We start from the raw sequence: 23,661 nt of genomic DNA on the forward strand, positions 1-23,661 counted from the left end.
GGCGCAGCAGCCGGCGCCCCTTTCCAAGGGTTCGATCCCCGCTGCGGAGCTGTAACACGTCCCGGGGCTGCTGAGCGGCGACCCGCCGGTCCCCCCGCCCCGGGACAAGCCCGGCCCTGCCCCGCCGGCCGCCCCCCCGCGCCGGGCGCCGCGCAGCCGCCGGCGCTCGCACTCCGCAGGCGCGGCCGGGCCGGGCCGCCCCGCCGGGGCGCGGGGGGGGCGGGACGGCGGCGGCCCGTGGGGCGACACAGCGGCGGGGCGGGCGGCGGCAGCGCTGGGACCGCGGCGGCCGCCGGGCTCGCCGGCAGACGGACGGACGGACGGACGGGCGGGCGGGCGCAGCACAGAGAGGCTGCGGGGCATGGGGAAGCGCGGCCGGCCGCGGAGGGAGCCGCGGAGCGCAGGGGCGGCCGGCGGGGCCCGGTGCCCCCTCGGGGACATCTGCAACACGAGCCCCGCGGCGGGCATGGACACCTTCCTCTACAACGTGCAGGTGCTCCTGGAGGCCGCCAGCTACCTGGAGCGGATCGAGAAGGAGAATAAAAGTAAGTGCAGGCTGGCGGCCGTGGCCGCGCGTGTGCGTGACCGCGGGGCGGTCAAGGGGAGTAAGGAAAATAAACCAAACTTTCGGCTGGCTGCAGGGGCTGGCGACGCAGTGACAAAGGGCGCCGGGGCCGGCCTGCACCCCGCGAGACAGCGGCGCGCGTGCGACCCCCGCCGCTACTGGGGAGACCGGGCCCGGGGGGAAAGTTTGGGATGGAGAGTGGAGCGGGACGGTGCAGGGAGGGGGGGCGCATCTCTGATTCTCGAGGAGAGCGGGCTCGGAGGGGCACCGAGAGGGGCCGGGGGGGCGGCGGGCTCCGCGCGGAGCCAGAGCCGGTGGCGGAGCCGGAGCGGCGGGGGAGGAGGCGATGACACGTCCCCGCTCCCCCCGCCGGGGCATGGGCAGAGTCACGTAGGCAAGTGGCAGCGCTCTCCAGGTAGCCGGCGGGGAGGAGAGGGCCGGGCAGAGCAGTGCACTGCAGGGCAGGACAAGCGTCCGGTGCGGGGCGGTGGCCAGCCGCGCCGCTAGCCCCCCTGCTCCGCGGGCGCGGAGAGTGCGCGTAGCCCGCGGCTTTCCCCCGCGGAGCGGTCTCCCGAGCGGGAACGGGAGCTGCGAGGGACGGCGGCACCGCGAGGCAGAAGCGCTTTGGGAACAAAGGGGCGGCCGTGGCCCGCGGCGGAGCGCGGCCGCGGACCCCGCGCGGTGGCGGAGCGCGCTCCAGCGGCGCAGCGCCCGGCGCGCCCCGCCCCGCGGGCGGACACATGGTTCGCACATGGAGCCAGCGCGCCGCGCTCATTGGCCGCCGCCTGCCGGGGGCGGGGCCGCGCGGCCCGCTCCGCCAATGCGCGGCGCCGGGGTCCCCCGTGTGACGTCACGCGTTGCCGAGCGGGCCGGGGGGGGCTCGGCCGGGGGGGCTCGGCCCGGGCGCTCCGGGGACCGGCGGGGCCGGGGGTGTCACACGGACACCTCGCCGGGAGCCCGGGCTCCGCTACGCCTCCGGCCTTTCCCCTCGTTTTCCTCGGGTTTCTCTGTTACTCTTTGTTTTAGCCTTTTTTTTTTTTTTTTTTTTTAATTTTCTACTTTTCTTTTTTTTTTTTTTTTTTAAATTTCTCAGCCCTCCTCGGTTTCATGTTTGGGTTCCCCCCCCCACTCCCTTTTCTTTTTTTTTCCTCCGCGGAGCATGTGCTGCGTTTTGTTTTCCGTTTAACTTTACAAAAGGATCAGCGAGTCCCTCGCCACGCGTCTCCATCGCACCGTCACCCTCTGCTCGCCGCTCATCCCTATGGCAGCTATAGGTTCCCCTACAGGTGACGATATAGGGTGCCCTTGTTCTGCGGGAAAAGCTGCGTGCACGCAGCCTCCCCGGGAAAGGGATCCCACTGCGGAGGAGCTGCTCTGCCACTAAAGCTGCGGCCAAAAGCCCTTGTTTCTTGCTCGCCCGGAATAAATCCAGGCTGCTTCTCTGTTTTGGAAAGTTGAGTTAATATTGGGCTGGGATTTTTTTTTTTTTTTCTCGCGTGCTAATTGTTGTTTCGTAATGAAGCTGCAAAGGCAAGCATCTGAGGAGCTGAGCTGCGCCGTGAGCAGCAGCCGTGAGCAGGAAAATGACAGGAGACACGAGCAAGAATTGGGTTTGCATGTGAAAACAGCAGCATAGCCCTGGTTTGGAGGCTGAGTGTGAGACCGTTTTGTTTTTTTCTCAACGAGCACTGTTGTTGTGAAGGGGAACTGTCAAAATCGTGGCTTTTTTCCGAGGTGGGGGGAGATAGAATTTTCCTTGCTGTTGAGATGGATAGTATCTGATCTTTCATACGCTCCATTTAAAAATGCGTAATTTTATACGGTTCCTTGTTTGGAACTGGAAAATTAGTAGGACAGCAGGATACAGGATTTTTTTTATTGCTAGATTTTTAAAAGAGGTGTTTAGGTGCATCTAAACAACTCCATTCCTGAGCACTTGTTTTCACTGAAGCTTTCACTAGGAATTGTTGAGGTCATAATGCTGAAAATCATCACTTTTATTAGGAAATTCTGCAAAACCTTTCAGTATTTTAATGCGCAATCAGGACATTTTAGGGTGAAAAGTCCCATTAAACCAAAGGTTCAGCTGGTGAACGTGCTGTTCAGAACGTGACTGTCATAAACCAGGCAGCTTTTACGTGTTGCTCCCAAACAAAGAAAAATGCTGCTGGGATTGGAAAACAATCTCTGAGCCTTACTGGCCCTATCTAAACTAAGGAACAGCTGCAGAAGCAGAAGGGTTGTAGCCTAATGTATATACATCTCCTTTCTGGGAAGGGATTTACATGCAGAGCTCAGGTTATTGCACCAAGACAATGCTGTGCCCTTTCGTCTGCCAGGGCAGGGGTGATTCCTCAGTGCATCCAGTGCTGGCAGCCTGGCAGAGATGTTGCTAATGGCTGGTCACTCCTCATTACAGTCTCTGAACTCACAATTCACAATATTGCGGGGGCAGCACAAAAAAGTTTGGTGATGGAGACTGCCAGACTGGGTTGCGGTCAGACTTGGTGTTTGCCTGCTTCCTGCAGGATGCCCAGGTCATTTGACCACGGTGTTAGGAAGGGCTGTAATGAGCTATTTTAGTGTTACTCCCATCAGGGAGGTGGCTGAGTCACAGCCCTGTTGTGCCAGGTGCTGTACATGCAGGGGAGTGACAGTGCCCTGCCCCAAGGAAACAGAGTCTTAAAAAAACAGAGGTGACAAATAGATGTTTGTCTCTTCCTGGCCAGGACGGGTGACAGGGACAGAGCTGGGTAAAGCACCAGGATGCTGGTTGGGATCAGCATCACAGTGGTATGGAATCTGAAGGGCTTCACTAGCCAAAAGAAGGAATTTAAGGAAGGGCTATTAAGGCTCCGAGAACTCAAGTGGTTTTCCTCATAGTTTTATGGTTTCTGATAAACCCCACTCGGTGTCCTCATTCATTCTTCCAAGCCTTTGGTGGCTGTGCCGTGTTATTCACCTTCTCCAAACACTGTCCTCAGCAGGAGCAGATGCTGTTTGGTAGAGGGGCCCCCTGAGAGGTGGACATAACCTCTTCTCTTGTGGATCCAAATGCTTGGATATCCCAGATGTGCATGTCACACCTTCTGGTGATAGAGGAGCAACTACAAGGATGTTTTCGACCTCCAAAACACTCCTACCCTTGTCTGCAGGTCAGTGGTACAAGGCAGACAGCAGAGCCTTCCGTGTCTAGGGCAGGACTTTCATATAAGGCAGGAGTTTCCTACCTGCCTGAAGCTCAGGCAGAAATATGGAGATGATGATGATTTACATTTATAGGTCCCATATCCTATTGTTGTGGTCATGAATAATAGCAGAGGGGCCATGTGTTGACTGGGTGGTGTGGAAACAGAACCACAGGGCAGAGAGCTGTGGAGCAGGGTAGGATGTACTGTCAGGGCTATGGCAGCGGGAGGAAGTGTTCAGTGGGCTTCTCAGAAGCACCACCCTTACGGTATTCACATATATTTTAAAATATTAGAATAAAAATGACCTCTGTTACAGTATGGTGACAGGGAAGGTTAGAATCCTCTTATCAGACTCCTTGGGTAAGCTGAAGTACTTTAGCTATTGAAATATAACTGAATTATTTTTCCAGTTGAGCCTCTGGGAGTGCATAACAGTGCTGCCTGCCTTCTTGCTGCAGTTCTCATGGTGAGACCACAAAATCCAATCCCAACACACACCTTGCTAACTGACATGTACAGGTTTCCAAATGACCTGTTTCTAGAAATTTAAGCTTGGTACCAAGGAATAGAAACGTCAGATGAAGAAAGTTACGGTGGCTGTTTTCAGAAATGAAAGTTGTGCTGAGGGCACAGCTCTGTTGATACATCTGTAACCTCTGCAAATGCCACTTCATGAATTAGCATGGCTGAAAACCTGTAGCAGCTGAAATGCTGGAATTTGGAAGACGTTTTGAAAGGCACCTGGAGTAAACTCAGCTGAGGTTTAGTATTGTGCCAGGCATCCCCTTTGGGTGTGTGGACTCATGTTTTTGTCAGTAGGAGTTGCACAAACACGTGATGAATCCTTTGGCTACGATGACTTATCTGTAATGGGCATAGTGTGTAATACATTCTGATCTCACTACAGATACAGACCTGTGTTGCCATATCCTCTTCCAAAAGCATGAAGGCAATCAAGTCTCTGTAACAGGGGTGACAAGTTCACAAGTCTAATAGAGATGTGCATGGGACAGTGGACCTTGGCCCCTTGCAGGAGACAGCTAGATCTTCTTCAAGTGCTGGCTATGTTTATTGATCTTCTGGCCAGGAATAACAAAAGGGTGATCTTAGATTTGTCCTTTGCTCCTGAATAATTCTCTCTGAGGGAGAAGACAGCTGAGCCTTGGGGATGAATTAACACTATCTTCATCATGTGGCTCCTTCCATTGTTAATGTGCTGTTTAGGGTCTTCTTCTGACAAACCAAAGAAATGTCAGAAACCTGTAATTAGCAGAGGGCAGAAGAAGCTGAGACTGTCTTTGGTCTGCATGCAGAACTCCCATTGTATCAATGAGAGCTGACCATGTGGCTCAAGGTCAGTGTAGATATGATCTACAGAGAAGTGTGGGACCCCTTTATTTATATATTTTTTACCCAACTCACAGTAAACCCCTTTCATTCCTCCTGGTTCATGACCTGGCCACAGTGATTCATGCGTTAGCCACTTCCAGGTTGGGGTATTTTGACTCATGCTGTTTGGACCTCAGCATAGAATTCAGAAGGAAGCCACAGCAGGAGAAATGATAGGGCAGAGGTAGAACCATGGAACTGTGCCAGAAGCACTGCTGAGAACCGATTACATTCCTTGTCAGCAAAGCATCCTGAGAGCTGGGAGAGGAGCACCTTCTGCCACTGGCTGAACAACCCTACCTTCTTGTTATTTAGCTGAAGGACTCCATATATTTTTCTCATGGGAATTCCTCTTAATTTTGTGAGTGGATCAGTTAACTGACTTAATCAAAGTTACAGAGTAAGTCACTGACTCAGTATAAATTTGGGCACAGCACAGTTCTGAAAACAGGGCACATCTCCTGGAGAGAAGGAACAAGTGGCCCAAAGAGCCAATAGATCTGTGGCTTTTACCTTATTGTTTGGCAGAGCCTAGTCTTTGAATCAGAGTGTGCACTTTATTGCTGTTCAAACTCTTGGATATGGCAGAGGTTTGATTCTGAGGAACATCTGTCCTCAGTGGTGGATGCGTTCCAGATACCAGTGGCAGTGCTGAAATGGATTATCTGATGCCTTGCGAAAGAGTGAAGCTCCCGGATGAGGAATGAGGCCATGTCCTATAGGCACTTGTAGGTCCCTTAGTGAAGCTATTGCAAGCCTTGGAAGGGAGTTGAGTAGGTGGGACTTGGGTTGTGCTCCAGTCTGCTGCTGCGAGTCCTGCAATACTGAGCTATTACAGCCATGACTACAATAATAGAGACCTCTTTGTTACAGCGTGTGCTGATAGGTTGTTCATATGTTGTTCCCCTCGCTAGAGAAACAGGAGTGGTATGGATCTGCTGTTCCCAGTAATTTGGCGAATCACCAAATCTTTGCAGTTTTGAGAATGCCAGAAAATGGTTCCCACCAGGATCTCTGTTCATGCTTTGATTGCTCAAGTGATAGATTAAAAGGATTTGAAAACAATATTAAGAGTTTGGAGGGTTTGTGTGAAGGTGGCAAAGGAAGTGCTTATGGCTGTTGCCATCTTGATGTTCCTCCCAGAAAATGCACATGGTTGGGAACAGGAGGATTTTTGCAAAAGCCAAATACAGAAAGAAAAACAAGGCATTGCCCTTATTGAAAATAACTTCCACGTTGCAAAGCATTGTGTTATTTCTAAGGTTTGTGTTCAAAGCAGAGGGCTGGGCATCTTGATTTGTGTGACATGTTCCTGTTCCACCTCTGACTTAGGGTGTGTCTTCATGTGAGTAATTATGCTGCTTACACCTCAGTTTCCCTTCCTGTTGAGTGGAAAGAAAATAGCTAAAGTAATTTTGGGTTTGAGAAGCTTAAAGCATTACTTTTGGAAAGCTCTTAGAAAATTTCCCTGATGGAAGTTGCTAGTTTAATGTAAGTGATGGTGATGTTGATAAAAAACAGATCACATCTGTTATACTTGATGAAAATAGTACAGCAGCATTTCAGATGTAAATATTAATTGATTTCTGCACTGCAGATTTCTTCTTGGATATTTAAATTATTGCTAAGGAGGAGGGAAAGGCTATCAGGGAGATTAACAAATCCATTATTAAGGCTGGAAATGGAGGGTTGCCGAAGTGCCATTTAATAAAATGTAAAAAGCCCCTTTCTAAAGGGCGAAGCAGCAGAACACACAATGAAAGTGAATCACAGCTGCCAGAAGGGATGCCAGCAGCAAGCACTTATAATCAGAAAACTGTACTTACAGATCATTCAGAGCCACTAAATTAAATGATCTCATTCTCCCCTAAAATACTCTTCCCTTAGCCCCTCCCCAGTGTTGCCTGTGGATTGCTCAACCACATTTAAAATCTGACTTTGGGGGCTTTTTGGTCAGCAGTTGAATGGTATTGGGCCTCTTCGTGCTATTTACTTTCCACCCACTTTTGTTTCTGTCACACTCTGGCATTTTGCAGGCTGACCTGCCCACACGAGCACTTGGGATGGCGATTGCAAGATTTTACAGATCTGCTGTGGCTCCATAGTTGACTTGCCTCTTCTTAGGGCTCCTTCTTTGGGAAAATATCCCACAGTTTATTCCCAAATTTGTCTTTGTTTCACACAGATTTTTTTTTTTATAATTGTACATTGTTTACTTCAGAAACAAAGACTTGGAAGCTGAGCTGAAGTGCAAATGCAAGAGCTTATCCTACATAATTTCACACAGAACTGATCCTGCTGTTACTTCACTCCAGGCTGATTTAATTCACCATGTGTATCAGGATCCCTCTCCTTCATCCTCTCTTGTTTTGTATCTTGAACTTTACCTTCATGAGGCTGGCACTCTGATATGCTCTTAACCTCCCCCTTTATTTTCCAGCCATGGCTTTCCATATTTAATCCCTAGAGTGGCACCACATATCTCCCAATGTGCCATCAGAAAAACTAATGGCAGTGGATACTCACAAAGGCCTGTTTTACAGTGATTTTGGGGCTTCATCATGAGTTTGGGGGGTTGGAGTTGCAGGGTTTGGGTTTTTTCATGTTTTGTGTTGCGAATCCTGAGAAGCAAATGGCTCACTGGTTTTGGAAGTAGGTTAAAGGAAGCACAGTTAGAGCCCAGAAATGCCCTTGCATTAACCTCACTGTTGTGGCGATGTCTGTGCACCTGTGTCCTTTTCTCTAATCCAAGATCATTTGAGCCTTGAGATGCTCAAATTTGGAGTTTTCTATGTGCTTTTAACAGTCTCCTCTATGGGCAGTTTCCAGTGTAGAAATACGAGGTGGGGAGAGAGAATACTTCGTTCCCTGAGTTCTCCCCCGGACAAAAGCCAGTCTTTGCATGTGCTCTGGTCTGGCTGGGTGTAGGTGCCTGAGTGGAGGCTCTCCTGTCCAAGAAGGGCTGGGACTGGCTTTCCCAGAATGAGGGAGGGATGTCCCTGGAGTGTCCCAGCTTCCTTTATTTTTCAGCTATCCCACCTTAAGAGAAACAAAACAAATCAACCCCTAGAGATTTGGAGATGAAAAGGTCTAGGTAAGAACTGAACAGTGGTATTATTTTTACCTCCATCAGCTGCAAGCCTGCAGTTTTCTGAGGAAACCTCAGAAATGGTGAATCAGCAAACTGTGTGTAGAGAAAAGTTAGCTACCCCGAATCCACTTTTTTCAGCTCTTCTCTAGTTGAGTGCTGCAGACTCTTGCAACTCCATCAGAGTCTCCTGATACTTTGTGCTCTGCCTAAAGCCCCTGCTACCAGACATAAGCCTTTGATTGAGAATCTCTGCTTTTTTAGGATTTTTTTCAAGGTACTTTTCTGTCTCCCATTGTGATGGTGGAATGTTTGCAAATGTAACCAGTCATGGCCTAAACGTTCAGAAAATAACCCCAGTCAGAACTACAAAACAGTCTTCAGGGGATTCTAATCAGAACCTACTGGAGATTCAGATATTTACTATGGATGTTCCTATCTTGAATATTTTCTGAGTGCATCCTTTTTGGTATAATACAAAGACTGGTATAATAGAATTCTATGTTATCAGGTTTTTAAAGCTCCATTCCAGCTAATGCTGAAGTTGGTAAAATTCAGGGTGATAGAAGTAATCCAAGGGTTTTGTACCTATTTGAAAATCAGGGTGTAAATACATTATTAAAGTTCTGAAAAGAGTGATCATACTGAAAGCATTTGTTAAAATGTTGAGATGGTCGTTGTTGTGCCTTGTTAATATGGTGCTACTTCAAGTATAGTGAGTTTGCTATCTGTGGTATCTCTTGTCTATGCTCTTAAATAATCTGTGCACACTGGAAAATGGGCCTTGCTCCTTAGCCTCCCATGAAAACCAATGTATGAGTCACTCCAGGTCAGAATTCCTTGCCCCTTTTTTTAGTTCTATCTCCACAGGTGAGATGCAGAAAGTTTCCACACTGTGGCCGTGGCTTTGTCTTTTGTAGCCTTTCTGCTTTATTCTCATCACAGCCCTTCCAGTTCCATGTGGGTGGGCATGGAGCCCTCACCTGGAGTGCTGTGTCCGGTTCTGGGCTTCTCATTTCAAGAGAGGTGTGGAGCTCCTTGGGCAGGTGCAGTGGAGGCTACAGAGTTTATCAGGGGACTGGAGCATCTCTCTTAAGAGGAAAGGTTGAGGGAGCTGGGCCTGTTTAGTCCCAAGAAGAGATGACTGAGAGGGAATCTTAATGTCTGTTGGTTTGAAGGGAGGTGTCAGAGGCTGGAACAGGTTCTTTTTGGTGGTGCCCAGCAATGGGACAAGTGGCAATGGGCAGGAACTGATACACAGCAGTCCCACCTGAATATGAGGAACTGTGCAAGTAACTGAGCACTGGCACAGGCTGCCCAGAGAGGTTGCGGAGTCTCTCTCCCTGGCGATATTCCAGAGCCATCTGGATGCAATCCTGTGCACTGTGCTCTGGAGTGACCCTGCTTGAGCTGGGAAGTTGACCCACCGCGGTCCCTCCCAGCGTGACCCACTCTGTGACTCTGTGACCTGACCACCAGCACCTCGGGGTGTGGGTGGGCACGGAGCCATCCCCTCAGGCGCGGGGACACGCAGCCATTGCCCGGGAGCTGCCCCCGACAGGCTCGGGCGGTGCTCCCGGGAACTGCATTTCCCAGCCCGCCCCGCTGCGTTCCGCTCCGCCCGCCCGTGAGCGCCGGGCAGAGGTAAACAAAGTGCTGCGAGCGGCGGGCGGGGCGCGGCCGCAGGGGCCGGTCCCGCCGCGGGGCTGCCGGGCCGAGGGGCCGGGGCGGGGAGCCGGGCAGGGCCCGGCGCGGGGCAGCGCTCGGCCGGGCGCTGGGGCAGGGATAAGCGCTCTCCGCTCCCCGGCGGGAGCATCCCGGAGCGGGTTCTTCCTCTGGCATTTCCTCTCGTGTTCCCTTGCCGCCCCTCGCCCTCCCAGGAGAGCCGCCCCCGGGACGGTGTGACGAGGCCCGGGCACTGGGCAGAGACGGCGATCCCCGGCGCCTCCCCGCCGCAGCCGCCCCCGTGTCCAGCGGGGAAGTCGGGAGCGTGGGGGCGGAGGGCGGCCCGGGGCTGCGGAGCCCCCCGGCCATGGAGCAGGTCCAGATGATCAACATCCAGCGGCTGCTGGAGGCGGCCGAGTATCTGGAGCGAAGGGAGAGAGGTAATGGGGGGAGGATGGGTGCCCGCCGTGAGGGGAGCGGGTCGGGGGTCAGATCCCCACCGAGGGCAGAGAGTGACCCCGGAGAAGGGATCAGAGCCAGTGTTTGCAGGGATGGTGGTAAATCCCCAGCAGTGAGGGCTGGATGAAGGATAGGGCTGATGAGTCCTCCTGAAGGTGGTGGGTGAGGTGGAATGTTTTTGCAGAATGGGGGAGATTGACGTGGATGTGGTTTCTGGGAGGAAGAGGGGGTATTGGTGTGAAAGTTTTCCACTGGGCAGGAGGGATGACGATGGGTGGCTCTGCCTCAGCAGGGACGTCAGTGGCACAGTGAAATACATCTGGTTTGCCTGGTTCAGATAGGTTGGGCAGGAGGAGAGAGATATTAGGCACTCTCTGGAATGTCACGGGTTTTTTTTATATTTTCAATGTTTGAGTGGTGGTGGCCTTCCTCCAGGGTTGGAAGAGACTTTATACTTCCTCCCTTTTCTCCAACCCCAGTCCACTTCCCTGTGAATATATCCTCAGTCATTTCCCTGAGCTGTTGTGATTAAGGGCCTCCCCAGCTAGGCCTGTGGGTTAGTGGTGGGGCCTGCCTGCTGACTTCTTTTTCTCTCCTTTTTGTTTTTGTTTTTTTTTGTTTGTTTGTTGGTGGTTTTTGTTTTTGTTTTTAATGCCTTGCCTGTTGATTCTCTTGCAGAGTGTGAACATGGCTATGCCTCGACCTTCCCCTCAGTTCCAAGCCCTGGACTACAAGAGCCAAAGCCCACGCGGAGGCTGAGCCGGGCACGGAAATACAGCGGCAGTGGCAGCATTGCCAGTATTGCCACCAGGTACGAGGTGGGCAGGGCTGGCTGGGGGTCGAAGCTGCAGAAGAAGGTTAGAGGCAGTGGGGAGAAACTTGCTCTCATGGAAAAATGGGAAGAATCTGAATAGCTAGAGGGATTCAGAGCTGGAGCACACAAGTGCAGTGTCCATTCTGGATCCATAGCACTGGAAGTCGAGGGGACACAGGGGAACTGGATCTGAAGTGGCACTGCCAGCTGACACCAAGCCAAGTCTCAGATGCTGCAGAGGGAAGGGGAATAGGGAGATCTGTTCATAAGGTTTAGGGAAGAGGTAGGCAATAGCTATTCCCATTATATACAGCTGATGTCTTTCCAACCCAGAAATCACTGCTTTTAAGGGATAGTGCATGTGCAGCCTGGGTGCTTTGGGATTGTAATGACAGGCATGATTTGAAGCAAGGAAATGTTTTGAAATGGATCCCCTACAACAAATGGGAGAGAGGGAGATGACTGACTGTAATGTACAACATGTTAAAAATTCAGTTCAGGAAAACAGAGCTGTGTTTCAGTCTGCCTTTCAGGGCAGTGGGATTTCCCAGCTTTTGATAGCTTAGTAATTGTAGAACTCCATGTTTTTTATACCTTTCTTATTATACAATGGCATGTTTCTTGTTTTTTTTTTAAATCTAGAAGAGACAACAGGATTAAGCCTATTGCCTGGTGCTGTGGTTGCATCTGCCTCTTCCCTCTCATTCCTGTTCTTTTTATTTTTGTTTGCTACCTTCTGTAGATTTGTTGAGACCTTCTGAGATAGAGGAACTTTAGAAACATAAAGTATGCCTTTGAAAAGGCATTTGCAAGCTTGCTTTTACTGCAGCAAGGCCTGTGCAATCCATAAAATGGTGGCAGGTGGCTCAGGTGATTAAGACTTTCTTAAGGCCATTGGGAAGGATCTGCAAAGGCCTAAGGGAAAGGTGCCTTTGCAGTGATTCTGCTTTGGCAGCATTTGATAATAGAGGTTGTTTGAAGTGATGTTAGGAGACCTTGCTGTGGGGAAGTTTTCTTCACCAGGATCAGCATATCTTGAGGTCTTTGTATGCTCAATGTTTGTATTTGCTTCCTTACTTCATCCAGCCTCTCCTAATTTGAGGGCAGTTGCAGCTCTTTACTGTTAATCATGAGTGCCAAAGCCCCCAGTTCTGTGACTTTGTGTTGGAAAATGATGGCAAATGCTGAATTGAGGTCGGTATTTTTCTCTCTAGGTTTCCCACTTACTATTTTTCCATCCCACACCTCTTTGTCTCAAAGGCCTTTGTCATGGCAACCTGCCCTTCTCCAGAGGAGGGCTGGAAGCACATCCCCCTCAGGAACTCCTTAGCACTGAATCCAGCAGCCTGCAGGCTGGAGAGGGATGCAGAGCACTCCCAGTCCCTGGGGCCAGGGTGCTCAGCAGGCCCTGCCAGCACAGAGCTCCAGGCACAGCTCTCCTGGAGCAGCTCTGGTGCTGCCACCAGCCTGCTGGGCCCTTGAGCCTGGCAGGCTGAATATGTTCCTGTGGGGGGAAAGGCAGCAGAGAAGCAGAAAAGGTAATTTCTAGTCTTACTTAAACCTTCTTTATACAAGGAATACCGAGGCCAAACTGAATCTTTAGAGTGAGAGCATTGTTACCCAGAGCGTTTCCTCCTGTGGGTGTTCCAGCCTCAGGGAGTGACCAGTGTCAGGTCTGCTCCAGGCAGAGACTAGAGGGGGTCTTTTGGGGAGCTCAGACCTTACATGCACAGTTGGAAATGGAAGTTTCTTTTAGCACAAGTCGTAGCAGCTTGCACTTGCTGTAGGAGATGGCAGGCCTTCCAGATGGCTGAAGTGCTGGGAAGTGACAACTGTGAAGTTTAGGGTGCCTCCAAATTCACTGCAGTGTCTTTTGTGCGATGCTGAGTATAGCATCAGCCTTGTTTAGGGAAGGCTCTGTATCATCTCTTCCTGTCAAAATCAAAGGAGCAATTCAGTAAGTTCTTTCTGGTGGAGTTGGAATGGACTTTGAATTAAATATCAAGTCCTTGATGAAGAACAAAACTTACATTTCATGTGTGGATAAGAGATTTTCTTAGATTGCTTTTGTCTCAAAATGTTTCATTAGTATAGAGGAATTATGCATTTAGATCTCATGCAGATCTTGTAATAAAATAGCCTCCTGTAAAAATATCTCTCAAGCAACCTTGGGAAAGCAACAGTGTTTTCCTTTTTCTTTAATTTTTTATTTATACACTTTTACAAATTGGCACGTGTACATTGTTGATGGTCTTTATTGAACCAAATAATCCATGATTTTGTGATACAGAATATTTATGAAGCCTGGTTGCTTGTTTGATTAATATTTTAATTCCAGGTATTTCCCTTCAGCATTTGGAGCCCAGACATGACGGCTCTTTCCTCCCAACAGGCTCTGTGCTGTCATTGCACAAACACCCAGAAAGTTCTGAGGAGCAGACAGCCCAGTTGTGGATGGCAATGGTGGAGCAATTCTTATTCTTACAGAACTGTGGTGGTCTCACAGTCTCAGCAAAATAATTATTTTCTACCCCAAATAGATAAGAGGGAGAACATTGCTTTATAATTTCTAATTCATGTGATGCAACTGTAAAGAAGGATGTTGTGGCTCAGGTTCTCTTTCCCTTTGCTTGTCTCCGTTGTGCTGCAGAGGGTTTCCCTCTGCAATCATTATCTACATTAATGTGCAGTGTTTCCTGCAGATATTTGAAAGACTTAGTTGAGTTTGAGGTAAAACATGAATGTGTTTAAAAATACAGTTTTACTTTAGTTGGGGATATTTTAGTATGGGAAATTATTCACCTGCAGAATATTAGTGGAGAATCACGGTCATTGTTACCTGGTGTTGATAATGGACAAGGGAAACTTTTTTTTTTAACAAATCCTACTTAACACATAGATAAAAGCAAAAACCCAAGCAAATTAAAAACCCAAGTTAGCCAGTATGTGTTACATTTGAATTGAATATTCCCTCCTTAAATTTGCACTTGACAAAATTATCTTCTAGTTTTTGGAATGGGATGAAAAATTAACAGAGTTTTGTTACAGCATGTAGTATCACTTATTTAATGTTGCTTTCTTCAGAACATGTTTCTGGGGCAGAACCTGGGTTCTAAAACGTTGCTAGAGAAGTGAAGTAGTCTGTGCTGGGAGTGCAGTTCTGTGGGTACATTAACTTGTACTCAATGTCACTGGAAACTGCTGTCATGGACCCTCCATGTGCAGTTCTAATAGACCCAATTATTTGAAAGGTTCATTATCGTTAGTTAGGATTAGCCTGGCTTGATATTTCTACATTTTGGAAAATAATTGAGAAGACTTTTTAATCAATTAAATCATTGTGTCAGCAGGAAATAAAATAAACAGTAGGGTTGTTAAATTATTTTTCCCCCAGCAATACCATAAATTTAATGAAGTTAAGATTTATAACGAAATCTGAAATTATGTTACAATATTAGATTGTAATTTGTTTTGTTTTTATTTAGGCTCTCAAGCATGTAGAAAGCCTATTGTTTTTTGGTCTAATCCTGGGGAAATACCAAGTATCCTCCCAGCAGCACTGGGAGCCTTCAGCTCTCCCAGGAGGCCCGTGTTGTTAAGGGCTCTCAAATAATCTATTGCTCAGTTCCATGGGGGAGGGTTTGATCTCTGTCCAGTTTCTTTTTTGTTTCATTTTCCTCTCTTCCTGTTATCCTCCCTTGTGTCTGGTGCTGCTTCCCAAGGGCCTTTCAAACACCTACAGTCTGTTAGCAGGTTCATTGCAGCTTGGAGTTGGCAGCTGTGATGAGTATGGTAAGGCATTTTGGGCATGTTATCTTGGAAATCTGGCTGGCTGTGTTTCTTTGCCGTTCTGACTGTTCTACTGGTGCAGCTCCTCATTTTCTCTGTCGTTACACTCTCATCTACCCATATGAAACTTTTTCCCCACTTCTAAATCCCATCACTTGGTATTGTGCTGAATCTTCTCTGTAGACCTTCACTCTCATTTCCTTTGAAATTCTCTCTTGAGGGTCAATACAGGGACTGCACTGCTGAAACCCTCAGGTATCCTTGGCTTTAAGTTTGGTTTGCTCACAGTGTCCCAGAGCAAGGGCTGTGGGGTGGGTGTGTAGCTGTGCATTAGGTACACTGTGTGCCTTAGGTGATGGCTTAATGTGGCACAAGTTCACAAACATGGGCGCAGAGGCTCAAAGGGTGTGGCTGCAGGTGAATCTGCAAGTCAGCCTTGGGTAGTCTGGTACACAAGAAATCTGATTTACTACAGCAGAAGTACTGTGCAGCTGTACCTCACTGTGCAGGGGAGGAGTAGAGGGGTTGGTGAACATTGCACAGTTTTAATATATCTTTTCTGTCAAAGGAAGTTTCCACCCTCCTCCCCCCACATTGCGCTGCTTACTGAGTACCTGGCAATTTCCAGTCCTTCCTAGGGCCTCTGGAGTTAGGACAACCCTGTGATTATGATTTTATTGGGAGAGAGGGTGTGCAGGTGGCTGAGTGGTTTGCCTGTCTTGTGTAAGGAATTTCTGAAAGAGCAAATTGCTGTGTCAGCTCTTGTTGATCTATTTTTCTGCACAAAGCCCCTACCCCTGTCTTTATGTCCCAGAGACCTAGTGCCTGAGACTTTCTGTCTGCAACCTTCCTGCTTCCTAGGCTGTATAGTTGTTACTTGTTTCTGGACGATAATTTGCTTGTGAGTTTTTTGGGTTTTGTTTTTTGTTTTTTTTAATCCTATTGCACTGGATCACACCTCACTCCACAGCTAGTGGGAGTTGAGTTTTGACTCGCTGTGTGTAAGTGGGTTAGAATCTGGCCCTTGGCGGGGATAGAGGCTGCTTTCTGCCTCAAGCCTTGTAGTACCTTGTAGTGAAGCTCTATTCATGGCTCAGGGCCTGGCTTTGCTTCGTAGAGTACAAATCCACACGTGTAAAACAGAGAATGTGTGAGATCTGCCATGTGCCATGAATGTGCCATGTTTTGAGTTATGCTTCATCTTGATCATGTACAAGCAGTGTGATTAGTATCTGGAATCTTCATCTGGCTGTTGAAACTTGGTCTGGACATACGTGGAGACAGGATCTTGCCTCCCAGTAGAGGATATAGTTGAATATGCTGGTTAATTTTTCAAGAAAGGGAAGCTGAACAAAGCTGAGCTGTCAAGGATTACTTTTCTCTTAGAGATATTGAGGGAGAGTGGCCAGCAGTATTGAGTGCAGTTAGATATGTGCATGAGCATAATGACAGTATAAATGTTGGGCTGGGAAGCTGGATTGGTGGTCCATGCACAAGAGGCAAATCACCCCATATTCAAATCCCACTTTGTAGGTTTGTACCTGCATACAGGTGCTCAGAGAAGGCTGGCAGGTAGGATTGTACTGAACTCTGTTCAGCCTCAGCACATCCCCTCTGCCCATTTGCAAGTATAGATAAGCAACTCCCAGTGATGCTGGAGTTTCTGAACCTGCCATGACTGCATTGTGTGAGATCCTGACATGACTTGGAAAACAAAAACATACCCCATGTAGGTGATGTTTTGTATAGTGTCTTCTCAGTGGTGCTTGGCATTGCAGTACAGCTGGCAGGTTTCCAGGGAAAGCACAGAAAGTGGGGTGAACCCAGCAAATGGCATGACAAGAATAAACCCCACTCCCTGGTGAGGAATGAGGCCTCCAAAAATGCAAGAGCTGATGTAGCAATTTCCATGAGGTAACCCACTGTGTTCCTCTTTGTCACCCTGTTTATTTTATAAGCCTCCAAAGAAGAAGATCCTGCAGAGCTGCAGTTCCTGTTTTCCTTTGTGTATTAGCAATATAGCCGTATTTAGGGATATCTGGGTGGCAGGGAGTCTATGCAGAAACCCACAGTGCTAGGCTCAATTTATACTTTGTACTTTCAGTAGTTGTAAAATGTAATTTGTGTTCTCTTTAGACTATCCAAGTTGTGCAAAGAGGGCTTTGTGTAAACTAGAAGTAGGCCCAGTTGTTGATGTTATCTGCAACTGAGCTGTAATTCTCTGCTGCAGTATCTGTCTGCTGTGAAGTGTCACTGTATGTGGCTGAAGGCTCACGATCCCTTTGTCCTCCCAGACTTGGGGGAATCCTCTGCAGGAGTGTGCTGTTTTACAGCAGTGGGAGTCAGTCAGGGCTCATGCTGTTTGTGTTGCAGCACTGCCCAGTTAGAGCTGTGCTGCAGCTGCCGTGGGCTGATTTGCATCACTGATCATAGTGCTGGTGTGATGACAGGAAACTTCACATTTTGGTTCTTACGTTCTCAGGGTCTTTTGAAATGTGAAGCTTGTTACTCCCAGCCCCTAGAGAAATTTGGTGTCCTGGGATGGTGGGGAGGATATTTGGGCCAAATCTGGTCAACTGTTCCTGCAATTCTCTTGTTTTCTCTTTCCATTGTATTTGCTGTACAGGCAATTCTCTGGTTTAAGTTATATTCCTTCTTTGTCAGTTGTTTTGGTTTTCTTCCCATCTCAGCACATTTGTACCCTTTTTATGTCTTCTCTGTGTAATGCTTCATCCACAGCACATGCAGGGATTTATCCTTCATGGTTTTGTTTAACCTGACCTGGTGCTGTGCTTGGCAGTGAATTGGTTGTCACCTGTAGTGTTGTTTCCATCTGTTCTCCTGTTTATAGGTAAGACTGACTTTTTCCTTTCCTGCTCCTGATGGAGCTTTCAAATCCATTTCTATTTCTGACCCAAACAGACTGGTCAATGTCCTGCTGCTGAGTTAATTGTCTTGCTTGTTGGAGTTCCTGCTGTTCATCATCTCCCGATCCCTCCTGACAAACTTCTGCCCAAATTCAAAGACTGACTGCTATTTGTTCTCCTCCTGAGAGTGTTGGCTCTTACTCCCTACCTTCTTTGAACCAACAAAGATAGGATTTGTTTTTGTTGACTTATTTTGGGCTCTCTTGATCAGAGGCTGTTGGTCTCTGGGGCTGTGCACTTGGCTGGCCTTTGCCTGGATCTCTTCTCTATGAGACACTGCCTTGTTGATCAGCTCAAGAGAGAACAGGCCTGCTTTTTCCATCTTGCTGGATATATTCCCATCTCTCTTTTCTGTGTTCCCTACTGTACTTTCAGTTCTTTCATTCTCTGAAATGAAAGTGATTTCACTTCAGTTGTGTTGCTTTATGAATCCAGTTTGAAGTAGCCTTAGATGATTTCCAATATTATCTTAATTACTTGTTTATGCTTTGCTGCTTGCTCTGTGACAAGCAGGCATGTGGACTGAGAGCAATTCTTTTGCCTCAGTTTTGATTAAAGCTCCTCTCCATAAAATAGTCGATTATTTTCTGAAAGCTTCTCATTTATCTCCTACCATCTGTTACACCATCAAGAAGGGAGAAGTTGTGAGAAAGGACAGAAGACATTGGGATTGCTGTTGGGGCTGCTGCTCCAGTGGTCATTGCCCAGGTGCCTGGGCAGCACTAAAGCAGCATATAGGCACGGTAAGGTAACATGGCACCACTTCAGATTTGCCTCTAACAGTGAGGCTACAAAGTGCAGCAGTTCATGAGCTGCTTTACAAGCAGCCTGGCCACCTGGGAGCTGTGGGAGGTAGCCACCTTGCAGCCTTCATGTTAGTTGGTGCTGCTTGTGAGCCAGAACTGTAAGAATGGAAGAAATGGAAGCTCTTCCGTTTTTCTCAGCCTTTCTTTTCCATGGATATCCCAAATGCTGAATGAGTGTGTCCCTGTTGACAGAATACAGCTGGAGACATAAGGGCATCTGGATTCTCTTCCTGATTTTCTTAGCCTGTGGAGTCTTTGTGCCTCAATTTCCCTAGTTCAGCATGCAGGTAACAGTACTGTCAATGTATTTTCCTGTTTTAAAGTATATTTCCCCCTGCCTTCATCTCCAGGCACAGTATTGCAGCAGTATGGTTGTAACATGAGCGATAACTAACAAGCCTAAATAGAAGTGAAGGAAGCCTGGCCTGGCCCACAGCCATACAAATGCCATCAGTTTCTTTTCAAACAAAGTGCAGTTCAGTCAGGTGGTGTTTACACAAAAAGCCTCACTTTCCTCAGTGCATCTGAAGGCAGTTTTTTGAGGGCAAAAGATGCGTGTTTGCAGAGAAGTACATGTTCCCCAAACAGGCTGCTGCACTGCAGAGGACACTGCCTAGGCTATTTCTGGAAATGACCATCTTCCTCAAAAGGGTAATGTTATGTGTGGGAAGAAGCACGTTACAGGGCAAGGGCCTGGCATGCTGGGCCCTTGGATCATTTCCTGAGTCTCTGCTGAAAGGCTGCACGATCTGGGTACGTCAGATGACCTACATGGGTCCTACCATCTGCACATTATATGGTTCCCACCATCTGTATGTTGAGGTAATGCACACACTTTCCTAATCCTGTTTTCTGGAAGCAGTATAGATGTTTTGGAGCTTGTAACTGTTTGAAAGAAGATGAGACTTAATCTCCTAAGTTTTCTAAATAGATTTGAAAATTGCCTTCTGTGTCTTTGTTCTTTTTTCTGTGAACCACTGCAATGCAGGTACCAGCAACTGGGATATTGGTTCTGATGTGGCGTTTGAAGGGGCCAAGTCCTTGACCATGTAGTGAGACATATCCTACTGGAAATCAGCAGGACAGGGACCTAAAGAATATTTGGGGACATAAAGAAGTATTTGTATTTTTCTGTCCTCATTCTTTGTCATGCTCTTCCTTGTTCATGGGAGAGCTTGGAAGTGAATGGGAACATTTTTCTTCAGCAGGTCATGAAATACATGGTTTTGTCAATATATTAAAAATAAGGCAAGAATCTGTTTATAAGAAGCTCAAACTCCCTTGCATCATGGATCACAGACAGGAGTCTTGCCTTTGTGAAGGCAAAAATACTCTTTCCTGACATGTGAGAATCTACCTGAATTGTCCGAGTTCTAAATTGTTATAGAAGATGTCTGCTGCATGTCTAAGGGGGATGGACTAGGGGTTCTCTATCAAAATGGCTGAGGTACTCACCAAGTGAACGTACAGCAGCCTTTGTCTCTGATCTGTGTGTACCAGCCTCTTTTGGCGTGGTTAACTGTCGGCTGGAAAGAAAAGGAAGTGGTTTCTGTAGGATTTTTGCTCACTTGTGACAGCAGTTAGAAGGCAGACAAATGGAGCAATGAATACCACTTTGCAGAACTTGCTTCACTCTTGGCTGCTGTCAGCTGCCCGGTGTCCAGTCAGCAAGCCCCTTTCAGGCCAGCTTGTTATGGGAGACCCCAAAGTGTCTGTTCCTCACCCTGATCTTTTCCAAGATACAGACCTGGATCTGGGCTGTGGAGGTGCTGGTGGTGCACAGCCAGAGGGGGCACCAGCAGGGTTTGTGCTTACAACATGCAAAGTGGCCCAGAAAACTTGGTCCTTGGGGGTCTTCATGGAAGTGCTCACAGGCACATGGAAGATGCAGTTCTGTTTTCTCTGTTTCTTAGCTTCCAGTTTGTAAAGTGAGGATGCATGCCAATAAATGTACTTGTGAACTGCCCAGCCACTGCTCTCGGTGAGCCTGTCAAAAAGCCTGTAAGGAAAGCACCAGTTCTGTATTCAGAGCAGGGCTTGGCTTGAGGCCACGCATTGAACAATGAAGAGAAAACAAAATATTGAATAGCTGCTTGTTCAGCAAACCCAGTTCCTCTTGGCCGTACAGGGCCCTGCATGAGGACAGTTTTCCTCTAGCATTTGGGGCTAGGATCAGCATGTAGGGTCTCCGGTGGTGCAGGAAAAAGCCCACACCAGCACACTTGCTCCCAGCCTGCACAGTAGGGAGGGAAGCCAGCTGGGGACTTCTTTGCTGGCCCCAGACTGCAGCACTGAATGCAAACAACATTCCTGCTGTTATGTCGCCTGGCTTGGAAAACCTTTCACTGCAGAGTGCCACCTTGTGCTGCTTATTAGGATGTCAGTCTGGTTTGGGGGAGCTCAGCTCTGGAACTGGGATAAACTCCTGGTGCTCAGCAAGGAGGAGCTGTCTTCCTGCTCTTTTCTCCTGTGTGCTGAAAAAGCAGAACATGCACTAACAGAACAATGTTGCTTCCCCAGCTGAGGGTTATGTCTGATACATCTGTTGGTTGAGTTTTATCAGTAAATTAATACTGCTTTGTTACTGGCTCCCATTTTAGATTGTTCTCTGGCACTTTGTACAGTGGTGTTTGAGAGTCAGGTTAGCCCACTTTTTCTCACTTTCCCACCTACACTTCACAATGGTTATGTGACTTTTTTGGGGGGTATTTGTTTCAAGAGTCAGATGGCATGAGTGTTCATGTTAGCTGTCTCTGGGATGCCTGAGAACAGCTACCTTATCCTGGGGCTCAGGGAACCCAAATTAGGTACCCTGCTCTGCCACAGGTTTCCTGTGTGACCTTAGGAAAGTTATTTATAATCTCTGTGTGTTGGTGTTGTCCCCTGCATAAAAAGTATTATGGAAAACTTACTTTTGAAATGTTGCAAACAGAAATAATGGTTATGGGGAGCAGGTACCAAATTGAGAGAGGCTGTGTAAATACTGTAGGTGACTTTGAATATATTTACTCCTTGAACGGAAGTATGCAGTATACTTTTAAAAGTTGTTTTGACTGAGTCTTGCAGTAGACTTTCCCAATACTGTGTAGAAACACAGGGGTAGGTGACTTTCTACAGTTGTGAACCATGTGGAAGAGCTCTCTTCTGCTCTTTGAGCTGAAAACAGACTGTGGGGCCATTTCTCCTTTTCCAAAGATGAACAAACATGAACAGATGCCAGTACGGCTGCGTTCCCTTCTCTGTTGGAGACGGAGAATGTGAACTTTGGAAAGGGTCTGGCTTGATCCTGGGAAAACAGCTTTGATCAGAGCCTTAGGAGAATCTGATACTGTGTCCGTCTAAGAGCGACAGAAAATCTAGCCAGAGTTTGGGGCCAGGTTAATCTGGTGCATCTCCAGTGACGTCAGTGAGAAGGTGAAACAGTCTGTTCCATCCCCTCACCTCAACTCCTCATGGAGAAGAATTTACTCTGGACCTCAAGCCAGACAGTGTAGGGGATTATGAGGTAGTAATGGCTTAAGATAATTCTTGTCTCTGGTACTGTTTGGAAGGAAACATTTTGTTAGATTTGCTGATACGCAAGACTGAGGTGAGGTTCTTGTTAGACTTGAGGCTGCTACTTGCAAAGGGCATAAGGATGGCAGCAGAAGGACTCCTGCTCCAGCTGTGCAATCTTCTCTTCAGCTGCATTTTGCACCTCCTCACTGTCGGAGCTCATGGCAGTGTTGAGTACAATAAGTTGCTATGTTCCCAAGGCTCCCCTGCAGCTCTCTGAGGGCCAAACTTCTGGGTCTCCCAGAGGTGAGGAGGATTCACAACTCCCTTAGAAAAGGCTCTTGAGTATATCTGGGCAGGAAGAGTTAACTCTTGTGCAGCCTTCATTTGTCTTGCCTTTGGGCTGGAAGCCTGGCATGCTGCTGGTGCTGAAGGTTCTTCGTGGGTTTCCCAGGCTGGCTTCTGCCCTGACTTCATAGGTTACTGTGGTGTTGATCCACTTGGAACCCTGGCAAAACACTGGGGTGCTTCAGCCAGTAAGTTTTGTTTTGTGGACACAGATGGATTTAAAATGTAAAAAAGCTGTTGACCACCCTTCTTTTCCATGATTTTATTTTGCCATTTTTGAGGAAGAACTTGCATAAAAGAGAGCAGTAGTGTCGTTCACTGGCTTCAGAAGGATTGGTTATTCTTGGCTTGGGGAACGGAAGAAGGCATTTCCTGCAGGGGAATTTAGTGGCCCAGTGAATGTCTGTCAGCAGAGCCAGAAGGTGGAAAGGGTCTGTAAAATGAAGAAGAATGAGTTTGTATATGGTGTGATGATGTATAAGCAGGAGAAGTTAGCTGAACCTGAGTGAAGTGAGACAGAAAGCAGTGGGCCTGGTCTGCAGATGAATGTTCTTGTTTTGCTAAACACGATTCTGTTAACTGTACCCTAATTTTCACAAGCTGGTGGGATATTTCTTTCATTATTAAACTCTTGATAAAGTTGAGTGGGGTGAGTGAATTTGGAGGACAAGCACTGGGTCTTGTGTAGGCATTAAGGATGTACTGGAAGAAGCTCCTTACTTATGGCCAGCAGCCCCCTCTGAGACAACAGTATATCTGATGGGGTGCAGATGGAGCTCTTGGAGTCCTGGACTCCTCTGGAGCCAGGAGCTGATGCCAAATACAGGCAGGAAGGTGACCAGGTCCAAGACAGATGACAGGATAATTGGGTCTAAATTCCACCTGTGTATTGTGTAGGACAAGGGCTCTTGAGGACTGTGTTTTCCTCAGTAGAAAATAGTTACCTCACTGAGAACCCAAACCAAAATGCAGATGTTCTGCCAATGCATGTATCAGCCCATTTATCAATAATAAATGTGTAAACCAGAAAGGTCAGCTGTGTTTAATGTCATGTGGCAGCTTTGTGATTTTAGTTACAGTAAAAACCCCAATGACAAATGAATTCAATGCTCTTTAGAGCTTGTT

General features: G+C 47.9%; 1 protein-coding gene across 3 annotated transcripts in view; it reads left to right on the forward strand.

Moving 5' to 3' along the window:
• The first annotated feature begins 223 nt into the window (after positions 1-223).
• MXI1 (MAX interactor 1, dimerization protein) overlaps positions 224-23,661 on the forward strand; it is a 56,030-nt gene continuing 32,592 nt past the window's right edge. Inside the window, exons 1-2 of one of the 3 annotated variants that reach the window (XM_030276379.4) lie at positions 224-545; positions 11,036-11,168. In XM_030276379.4, coding sequence (XP_030132239.4) covers positions 362-545; positions 11,036-11,168 — 317 coding nt within the window. In that variant the 5' untranslated portion in view covers positions 224-361. Of the gene's footprint in view, positions 546-1,811; positions 1,852-9,892; positions 10,339-11,035; positions 11,169-23,661 lie in introns of those variants that run through there. The other 2 variants (XM_041717220.2, XM_030276380.4) reach the window with 2 other exon arrangements.

This window comes from Taeniopygia guttata, chromosome 6, assembly GCF_048771995.1.
Source record: "Taeniopygia guttata chromosome 6, bTaeGut7.mat, whole genome shotgun sequence".
In the NCBI taxonomy this organism is placed as follows: Eukaryota; Metazoa; Chordata; class Aves; order Passeriformes; family Estrildidae; genus Taeniopygia; species Taeniopygia guttata.